Source organism: Atta colombica, unplaced genomic scaffold (assembly GCF_001594045.1).
Source record: "Atta colombica isolate Treedump-2 unplaced genomic scaffold, Acol1.0 scaffold163, whole genome shotgun sequence".
Taxonomy (NCBI): domain Eukaryota; kingdom Metazoa; phylum Arthropoda; class Insecta; order Hymenoptera; family Formicidae; genus Atta; species Atta colombica.
Window position 1 is genome coordinate 687,746 of NW_017259254.1, and position 11,050 is coordinate 698,795.

Here is an 11,050-nt window from a genome sequence, read left to right on the forward strand (position 1 = left end):
CGCGAGTCGTCCTCGTGCTGGTCGCGCGTCGTGGCGTGTGCTCTCCTCTTCTCGCCTCTCGCCCGTGTTTCTCGGCGCGGTTTGGCGCGTCGTGTCGTGCCAGGGCACCGCGTGCAGGTGTGTTCTCGGTGAGCAAAGTGTCCCCTCCCGTGCGCGCGCGCGCGCGCGAGAGCGTACGCTCTTCGCTCGCAAGGAGGGCCCCCTCCCCTCCTCCTCGGCCCGGCAGGCGTTAAGCGGCACAGAACCTGTGCAGGCCCCAACAGGCCCCCCGATCTGTGGGAACGCTCCGGCCCGCGAGCTTCCCACGATACGCCACGGCTGCTGCTGGCTGGCCGTGCACGCGGGCTGCAGGGTTCAGCATACCGTGCCCCTCGGACCCCTCCGTCACCCAGCTGTGGGGCGCAGGACGACGGCGGCACGGGTGGGGCATCACGCGGCATATAAATAACGGGTTGTACCCCACCAGCGCTTCAGAACCGTCACGAATACGTACGGACTCAGACGCACTCTCGGCACTCCGAGAACAGCGAGACAGTACTATTCGAATAGAGAATAATATAAACGTCGAACGTTTTCGATTGTGCTTTTGATTTCGAACTATTTCCGATTTGGAGATATACATTAACAAGAGAGCACCACGGATTCCTCTAAATCCTTGATCGGTGATTCAGTCCGGAATCAACGCAAGACATCCGCAGAAGAATCCACTCTCACTGGACTCAGTTATTCCTTGTTTTGTGACCAGTGACAATATAAAGTGTGATCATGTCACCGCACACGGGTTACACGCCGGTCAGCGGCATGGAGTACGAGGAACCAGTGTCACGCACTTATCAATACCGCAAGGTGATGAAGCCGATGCTGGAGCGCAAGCGACGTGCCCGTATCAATCGTTGCTTGGACGAGCTGAAGGATCTGATGGTGACTGCACTGCAGGCCGAGGGTGAGAACGTGGCAAAGTTGGAAAAGGCAGACATCCTTGAGTTGACGGTGCGTCATCTTCACACGCTACGCGCCGCCAGGAGACTCACACTCACGCCGGAGAACAGCTACGCCGACCGATTCCGCGATGGCTTCACCCAGTGCGCCCAGGAGGTGTCAACCTTCCTGTCGACGCCGGTCGCTGCAGCGGTGCATCCCGCCGCGGGTGCTCAACTCATGCGACACCTCGGTGGCTGCCTTCGACGACTGGAGGGTCCAGCTGGTACCAAGCATGCACTGCCGACGGCAACCTCGGCAACTGCGACGAAGACGGCTCAAGCGCCGACGGGTCAGACAAACGTGCCCCAGAACGTGTACACTCCTCCGCAGAGCCCTGTCAGTGTCGCGAGCTCCTCCGGTGAGTCTTCGGAGTCTTCCAACGCAGTCTGGAGACCCTGGTGATGAGGCAATCAAACGACAAACACCATCCCGAGATATCCAGAACGGAGAATCAAGACGGACAATCCAACGGACAATGACGAAGGATCCTTCCGCTGATGGCATCGCGAGAAGAAAAACGACGAATCGCTGTCTTCCAAAAGAAACTTTTGCGAAGTCTCATTGAGAATTCTTTGAGAACTTTTATTTCTTTACGCGGTTTACTCGGTCGCATTGTACATAGGTGATTAAAGCTTTAAGTGACGTCTGTGATAGGGTTCCATTTTGTACCTGAGATGATTATTTTCTTGTAAAACATAGCGACTATTATATAGATGTTAACTTGTTATGTTTAAGAACTTTTTTCGACGTAAAGTCATCCGGCATCTCTGTTGAGATCGTCGGGTAGTATCATCATCATCAATAAACGTCTTGTTTCAATGATAAATGATATCGAATCACCACCCACAATATATTCCACATCCTTCTCTTCTTTATTAATATTCTTATAATAACGGAATCATAGATATATGAAAAGGCTACATGACACAGCGAAAAGTGCTACTTCATTCAAAGAGTACATTTCTATTTATATGATAAAATTCAAATTTATAACTTCATATGACAAAATTTAATATACTTATTTGTGCAAATTATTGTAGATAAATTAAACGAAAAAATAAAGATAAAAGATCTATTGCAACTTTTTTAATGATTTAATAATGTAAACTAATGTTTACATTCAAGCTAATGATAATAGTGAATTAATACATATATTTTAAATGTAAAAAAAGAAAAGGTGAGATTGACATTTATTTTGATGATTCGTCAATTCAGTTATTTATTAATTTATTTAAGAAGCATTTTGTAGAATACATTACGCAAAAATAATTTGCATAATTTAACATAGTTATAGATTTTACTCGAGCCGAATGAATTTAATTAATCTTGTATTTTATATTATTAAATTTTGAAAGTAATCCAAATTGGATATTACAGTATATCGCAAATCGTATATTACAATTAAAAAATTTAATATTTGTGCAAATTATAAGTTAATTAAACGGAGGAAAAAGAAAAAAGTCTGTTAAAGCTGTTATTGATAATGGCAAAAGAGTCATTAAATATATTTCGAAATATAAAAAGAAGGAAAAATTAATATTCACATCGATTCATTTCAATTAGGTATTTATTTATTAATTTATTTAAAAGCATTTAACAGCATATACAAAAATAATCCGCATAGTTTATAATTAGTAACAAGTTCAATTGCTCGATTTGAACAGATTTAATTAATCATTCACTTCACTAATAAATTTTAATACACAATAATGATCGAGATTAAATATATCGCAGTAAATCGGATCATATTTTCACGATTAAAATTCTTGCACTTTAAACGATTTTTTAAAAATAAAATAATTAAAATTTATATTTTATTCGTTAATTTTATTTAATCGTTTCTTTTCGTTATAACTGCATTTTTTTCCATACTAATTTATTTTTTGTTAGCTTGAATTTACTCTCAAAAATTTTATTATGCTACTAAGCTTCTTTTGAGTATTTAATAATATAAGCTAGCTTTGAACTCTACATACTTCTCATTTGACAATTACATTTATCAACAAATATTCGGCATACTGCTTTCCCCGAGCTGATTTAGTCATACAAGATTTGGAGGTTCTTGCGACATTAGATTTTGATATTCGATTCTTCTACAGGTACGTTGATGAGATAGTTATAGTAGTATAACAACAATGATAAATGCAATACTTGACAAATTTAATCTACTCCATCCGAGATTACAATTTATACTTGAAGTGGGTCCCGATAGAATTAATTTTCTTGATACCACGATCATTATCTCTAACAATAAAATAAATAACATAAAATTTGATTGGTATCAAAAACCAACATTTTCGGGAAAATATCTAAATTTTTTGTCTCAACATCCTCTTTCTTAAAAGAAGGGCATAATAATAGATTTATACCCATTTTCACAAATGTAGATTAACTTTAATCTCGATTCAATTTACTCTTCGTTTTTTTTTTAATTCTAAAAATTAGATAGACGTACCTGTAGATGTAAAAGTTAATTTACATTGATGGAAAATCGGGCATTAGTAGATAGAACTCTCTTTTCATCGGATATAAAATTCCATAGAAAAAAATCTGGACCTTATCGTTAAAGTTCTTCTAGACAATGACTATCCTTTAAAATTCATATTTGACACCATATCTGAAAGAATGAAAAGTCTCATTAATAAAAAACACTACAAAATAAAAAAACAGATAATGAAAATGAAATAAAAAATTCTTGGTTCACCAATACCATTTAATGAATATAATTTTAACAAATTTAATCATATTACCAAAGATTTATATAAGAGACTTTCTTTCTTCAATATGAACAAACTCAATAATATTAATATAAAAGCTCATAAAGATCCGGTTTTAAAATTGTCTAGGAATGTACAAAATCAGGTGCAAAGATTGTAATACAGTCTATGTTGGTGTCGCCCAGACAACTAAAAACTAGAATAATCAAACACGAAAGCCATATCAGAAGAAGCATAAAATCAGTAATAACTGATAGGTGCATAGGTTGCATTACAATCATGATTTTGATTGTATAATAATTCGAAATTTATCGCGCACATAGTACAGCGCCATAAGTACAATTCCCAATAGCCAAATTTATTATAAACTAGTTTTCTTACAATTCTTGATTCTAAATGTTAAACTTTTTACATATTTTATATTATTTATTTTATATATTGGTCATGAAAATTTCCCATTTTTATCTGGAAAAATCAGGGAATTTTAAAATTCATTTTCTGTGGCAACTGTATAGAATAAAAAAAGTTATCTTTTTTATTCTGGAATATCTTATTTAGTTTATATATAAAATAAATCGAGTGTGTATGTGTTATATGATACATAAATATTCGCGAGATATAACTTTGGAATTTTTGCATTAAATGCATAATTCTTATAGGCGCAAGGCTTTATTATAAAATTACTGAGATTATAATGAAAAAGGTTGTCATTGAAAGAAAAAGCGAAAAATGTGTTTTATATTTCATTATATTTTCGTAACTTTTATGTCCATATCCAATTATAAAGGTACGATCTTGTCTCTTCTTGTATCGTCAAAAAATCACGGAAGTTACGGTACAGGGGATGCAACAAGATTAAATCGCCTTAAATTGCATAGCACTGCAACGAAAACGCTACAGCAAGTCACCTTCGGCGCATGCAAAAGACTACAATGTTTGGCCGGCGGCTTTAATCGTGCCATGCGACATTGCAAGAAATCGAAAACCGCCTGTCACCTGCCGTAGCCGTCCGAGTACCATACCCGGAGGTGGCGAAACTGACACATGAATATTAATGTGTCTTATGCGACTTAATACGAGAGCTTTCTTGTATCCCAGTCTTAAAACACGATTTAATCAATTTCCCTCATTCTCCACGGGCGTCAAAAACACAATGTCTGTTTCGTACACACATTCCACAGGAAGAGCAATCTTGCTCTCGCTTTTTTTATCAGTTTGACCCAAACCCCTCGTGAACTAATTTTAGAAATCTCTATTTTTTTTCTCCGATATTACTTAACATGCATCAGTCTAAAATGAATCGAATGATCTTCTTTTTCTATATGAATTGGAATCACGATCTATTTAAAAAGAAATATTTAAAAAGAAGAATAATCTGCAGAGCGCAAGTGGATGGATTGCTCCATAAGTCATCGATCAATCGCGGCGATCGATGGGCGCGACGCTTTCACACTTTTTCGAGTCTTCCGTTCTGGTTGTATTTTTAAAGCATAGCGTTAATTTGATTTTACGTAAGTAGGCCACGAAAGAAAATTAACTCTTTCTTCTCCGCGAGCCCCCTGTCTTACTTTCCGATTAATGCACTACCGTGTTCCGGCGACTGCACGATCGATAACGAGTATTTAATTGCCACATGGTGGCCGGCATATTTACTTAACATGCGTTTCGCGGCGGCGAATTAATTGACAGCTCTCGCTTTTTATATTTAACTGCGGCATGCGCACATCTGCATCCTGATGTCTATCATCACGCTTATCCATTTTACGATTTCTGCAGTATATTCTTCTACCTGTACCTTCCCGCAAACTTATCATTATAGGGAAAGTGTCGTAACTTTAGCTTTATGATTGTTAATAGTAATGAGATAAGAGTTAATGCTTGTAGATAATTTACTGTGGAATAAATATTTTCCTATCTTGGAGTATTCTTCTACTCGGAGTTCCTATCTTTTATCGTGTTTTACAGGCAATGTTTCGTTCAAAGAATTTGTGAAATTATCATAATGAAAATGACACTTTTTTCTCCATTGAGGAGAAGACTAATTCTTCAAATTACTTTGCAAATAGAAAATTACAAATTTTACGGAAAAAATCCACGAATAAAAAATAAGACAACGAAGTTTCTAGGATAGATATAAATTACAGCAGTATTTTTTTTTTAAATTATCGCTAATCCACTGTCGTTTTAAAAATACCATTGTACGGCAAAATGTATCTATCATTTCACACGCGAACGGACATGTATCGACTTCTCATGCAATTCAAATGCAATGTGTAACAGACAAACACATTCTTCGCATGCGAATAATTACATTCGTAATTATTGGGATGTACAAGCCGCTGGTTGATTCACAAAGTTTAAATATAACGATAAACATAACATTGTGTTCAAATTATTAACAAAAATTATTTTTAATAGAATTAGCTAAAGCGTATTAAAAGAATTGAATAATCAAAAGAAGCCACTAGAAAATTTTTTTATATTTTTATTTGTCTTTTAAATATAATAATAATAAAATGTATAAAAATAAATTGAATAAAAAGTAAGCATAAGATGCATCAAATTAAAATAGGATACATTAACGCAACACAAATGTTGTAATCATGTATGAAATATTGAAAATATATTTAGAAAATTGGGATGAACGTAGTTGCATAAGATTATGAAATGCAAATTGACGTTTGCCGGTAGTTCAAATTTCGACGATCTTTGAATTGACTTATAAGTTATTCGTAATCTATCGAAACATAAATTATTGCTACGATGTAAATATTCAATATTTATTTTTTCGCGATATTTAATCTTACGATTTCGCACAGCAAACTATGTTTTTTAAGATCGGTAAAAAGATATTATCTCCATGTTTTTATGTACATTTCTCGAAATATTTTTCTCACAAATTTCCATGCATGTTACAAGAAAATATTAATCCTGTTATCAATGAGAGTACGAAAAGTATTATCCATCATTATAATCTCTCGGCAATTGTAATAATTGCGAATTAATTGTTATGTTTCAGGTGTTTGTGGCCGTGTCGTCATAATGCTGGTAGTTGTTGGCGTTTGAACAATACATTGGTACGTATCTTTTCTTTTACAAAACTTCGTGATCGTGCATGCGCTATTTTCTAATACGTCTATTAAGATGCTTATTGCATGCATTGATATGATCGCGAAGCATCATTCGATCATAGTCTCACTCGCAGCCGCTGTTATACAGAAATTGCTTAGCGATGTAATTGCCAATACGATAATAACATTTTATGGCTTTATGTTTTACAGCATTCAGTTTGTGACCTTCAATCTTTATGATTCTTATTATATATTGACGTTTTACTATGCGACTTTTTATTAAACCAAAGAAGGTCATAAGTTAAGGAATGTAAAACAGCTTATCCTTTTTTCTCAAGAAAAATATATTAACTTTTCAAATATTTTTATCAATACATAATAATGTCCAAAAATATCCAAAGTATGTTTTATAAAAATTTTTGTAAAACATTCATATAATTCTCAAGAATAATATTACATTAAATTTTCATTAAATTTTTACATTAAATTTTCAAATCAATATTTTTGCCAAATACACAATGACCAAGAATACCTAAAATATAATTTGTAAGAATTTTTGTAATATGTTTTTAAAAAAAATTACTACTAATTAATTAATTTTTAAAAAAATCAAATTTGTAAATTAATATTTTTATAAAATATATGATGATCAAAAATATTCAAAGTATGTTTTGTAAGAATTTTTGTGCTTTTTTTTCCATAATAATTGATGTACAATAATTTAAAAAATTTTTTAAATCGACTAAAAAAATTTAAGTAATGGTAACATTGTGGAGTTGTTTATGTTGAGTGTTCTGCATTGTGGATTTAAACGGATTTGAGATAGAATGCAGCAATAAATTATGGAGAGAAAATTTTTTGTTCAAGTTACGTGGCTGCCGGCGAAGTTAAATTTTAATCGAATTTTACGTATCTTGCTCTTTACTGCAACAAGTAAATTGATTTTATCTGCAATCTCAATTATGCCCTTAAAGTCTGAGAAAACTGATCACTCTTTGTAATCGCAGTGAAAATTTCCACAGGAAGCATCTCTTTATAACAATAATAAGGATATGATTGCAATATCTCGGTAACTAAGTCGACATATGTATAAATGAAGCTCAGCCAATCATAGCAAATTGTAATTGTTGACAGGCCGTGACATGTTCATCTCTAACAATTTCGTTTCGTGGAGATGTTCGGTAGCGGTATTCTATACCGTATTAACGGTATTCATTGGTACCTTAATTGTTTAAAGACGTCCACATTACGACAACAGCAAATCGACATGATTCTACGATTACGAATTACGTAATTGCATCGATTCGCTGCTACCGTTATTTGAAACGAGATTGTTTAAGAATTAAAGAGATGTACAAATACCGATGTACAAATGTAAAGGATGTTGAATCACTCGAAGTGTCAGAGTTAAATTGCCGTGCGTCATGAATCCTTTGTTCCCCCCATGTGTTGCAGGCTATTTGAGATGGATGTAATCGTATATAATCAGCACGAAACTAGTAGCATTGCGAGCAGCACTGATGGCGCCGAGACTCAGTACGATGAGGAGAGCGTGCCTGACCTCGATATCGATGGAGATCTGCTGTCGATTGATGGTGACAAACAGAACAAACTGCCCTTCCGTAGAAGCCTGTTCGATAATGTGCCACCTTACATCGCCTTCCAGTTGTTTGATAGCAAGACTGGCTCGGCACTGCCATACGAAATAACGAGACATCTTAAATGGCACTTGACTACGGTAACACCGATATTAGTGCGTCGCACCGTTGTGAATTCCGGTTATCGATTAATGAAGAAATGTCGATATTGGTCCGGCACTTGGGGCAAGCACATGAAGTCCATTTCCTATAAGAGTTTGAAGGAATCGCAGAAGGTCAATCATTTTCCCGGCACTTTCCAGATCGGCCGAAAAGATCGGCTTTGGCGCAATCTTAGCCGGATGATGATGAAGTACGGCAAGCGGGAATTCGGCTTCGTGCCGCGCACCTATGTGCTACCTCAAGATATGCGTATGTTTCGTCAGGTATGGGAGAAAAACGGCGGCAAAGAGAAATGGATCATCAAACCGCCGGCGTCCGCTCGCGGTACTGGGATCCGCGTAGTCCACCGCTGGTCCCAAATACCAAAGAAACGCGCCGTCGTCGTGCAGCAATATCTGTCGCGGCCAATGCTAATACGAGGTGCCAAGTTCGATTTACGACTCTACGTGTTTGTCACCAGCTTTAATCCGCTTAAGGTTTACATATATCCAGATGGCCTTGTACGCTTCGCTTCCGTCAAGTACAACGACGACATTAACTACCTCAGCGATCGTTTCATGCATCTCACCAACTATAGCATCAACAAGACCAGCGCGACTTACACCAGCAACGACTCTGTGGATTCTAGCACCGGTCACAAGTGGATCCTGAAAACCCTGTGGTCCTATCTCGAGCAAGAAAACGTGAATGTTGTCAAGATATGGAAATCGATAAAGGACATTGTCATCAAGACGATGATAGCTGGCGAATCTTCTATCAACACTCTAACGAGGGCCAATACAACTTCGAGGTAAGATTTTTAAATTCATTGAATTTGTTTTTTAATAAAATAAATTATTCTTTTATTGTTATGTATTTGGCGCTAACATTTTTTAGATTTTTACTACTGCAAAAATTAAATGACAAAAAAAAATTTAAATACGTTGTAAACAATTTCTTTTATAAGATTTTACGGTTAATAGAGAATGCTGGTTTTCCTATGCTGAAATGTAATTAATTTGTTCATGTAACTACTTTGCTCATATGTTCTACTCAGTATCTTTCTGATGTATTTTATTAAATCCTAAGGTATTGTTGCTATGAACTTTTTGGCATCGATATTATTCTGGACGAGAACCGAAAACCGTGGTTACTCGAGGTGAATATATCACCCTCTCTACAGTCTTCCTCGCCTCTCGACATCGCGGTCAAGGGGCCTCTCATTAGAAACCTCTTTAATATGGCCGGATACCAACTGCCCACATGCGTACCGGCGGAGGAAGCGGAGAAACTAGCCCAAAGATATCAGTTAGATCCGGTGTGCCAAGATTATAGACTGCATCGAGCTACCCTTAGCTACCAGGAACGTCATAAGCAATCCTTGTACGCGAATCTGAGAAATCGGGAGGACTATCTGGATGAAATAATCGATGATCTTACTCCCGATGATGTGAGACATTTGATTACGTATGAAGACGAGTTAACACAGTTGGGAAATTTTGAAAAGATTTTTCCTACTACCACCAGCCACCAATACTTGCAGTATTTTGATGTTCCAAGATACTACAATATGTTATTTGACGCGTGGGAGGCCAAGTATGGTGATAATCGGGAGGAGGGAATCTCCCGATTGCAAAAGCTGTGTAAGACCAAGTATCATTTAGAACAAGTTTTTTAGATTAGTGATGCGCAACCTGCGGTTCACGGGCTGCAAGCTGCTCACTGAATTTTTTGTGGTCTGCCGAATCATAGCTAAAAATATAAAATTATTTTTTATTTTATCCAAACGAAATAAATATTATGCAGCTCGCAAAATTTTACCTGTTTTTAAAAGTGATCCTTAAAGGAGGTTGCGCGTCACTGTTTTAGATAGTAATCTTTTTCTTTTAATACGTCACTTTTCAACGATGGTACATCAAAGAAACGCAGAGCTGCGACGTCCCGTTATCGACGCCTTATCGTGTGGAATCCTTTTTGTTTCGCATGTTACGTGCGCTTTGTTGCATACGGGTAAACGTACCATTTCCATGTCCATTGGTTCAACAAGGACCAAATTCATTATGTGCCTTTTCCCACGGTTGTGCGAATTTACTTTATTGTAATGAAATTTGTCTTTAATAAACAATTTTTCATTAATTAGGCGCGGGATTATTAACACCGCATTATTAATTAACCAGTCCTTGCGAATTAATAATCCTTGGACTTCTTTTTCCTGTTTAAAAACAGATTTCTCAAACAAAAACTGTTTATCTAGGAAATAATAAATTTGCAATTATTTCAGAGATACAAGTTTATTTTTATGTTAGTACCAAAAAATGAAAATTATACAAAATTTATATTTAGACTGAAATTTAAAATTTGTTTCAAATTATAATTTGTGAATATTTTTGGTTTTAACTTGATATTTTACAAACAGGTTTTACAAGTGGAGATTCAAGATATCAAGCGCGTAAAGGTAAGCAAAAAGATTATTTGTTTATTTCTTTTTAACATGATGACTATGTTGTGAAAGATTGTTAAAGATACTCATAAAAACTTTGGA

At 36.1% G+C, this 11,050-nt stretch overlaps 2 protein-coding genes across 6 annotated transcripts in view; both read left to right on the forward strand.

Annotated features, from left to right (window-relative positions):
- The window catches only part of LOC108686037 (tubulin polyglutamylase TTLL4-like), a 165,927-nt gene extending 155,283 nt beyond the window's left edge, over nucleotides 1–10,644 (forward strand). For all 5 annotated transcript variants that reach the window (XM_018191083.1, XM_018191080.1, XM_018191082.1 and 2 more), the window contains 3 exons: nucleotides 6,718–6,775; nucleotides 8,225–9,319; nucleotides 9,598–10,644. In XM_018191083.1, the coding sequence (XP_018046572.1) occupies nucleotides 8,235–9,319; nucleotides 9,598–10,186 (1,674 nt within the window). In that variant the 5' untranslated portion in view covers nucleotides 6,718–6,775; nucleotides 8,225–8,234 and the 3' untranslated portion in view covers nucleotides 10,187–10,644. The remainder of the gene's footprint in view (nucleotides 1–6,717; nucleotides 6,776–8,224; nucleotides 9,320–9,597) is intronic.
- Nucleotides 489–1,816, forward strand: LOC108686039 (enhancer of split mbeta protein-like). Its single transcript, XM_018191087.1, has one exon. The coding sequence runs from the start codon at nucleotides 766–768 to the stop codon at nucleotides 1,381–1,383; it is 618 nt and encodes a 205-aa protein (XP_018046576.1). The 5' UTR covers nucleotides 489–765; the 3' UTR covers nucleotides 1,384–1,816.
- Nucleotides 10,645–11,050: the final 406 nt, after the last annotated feature.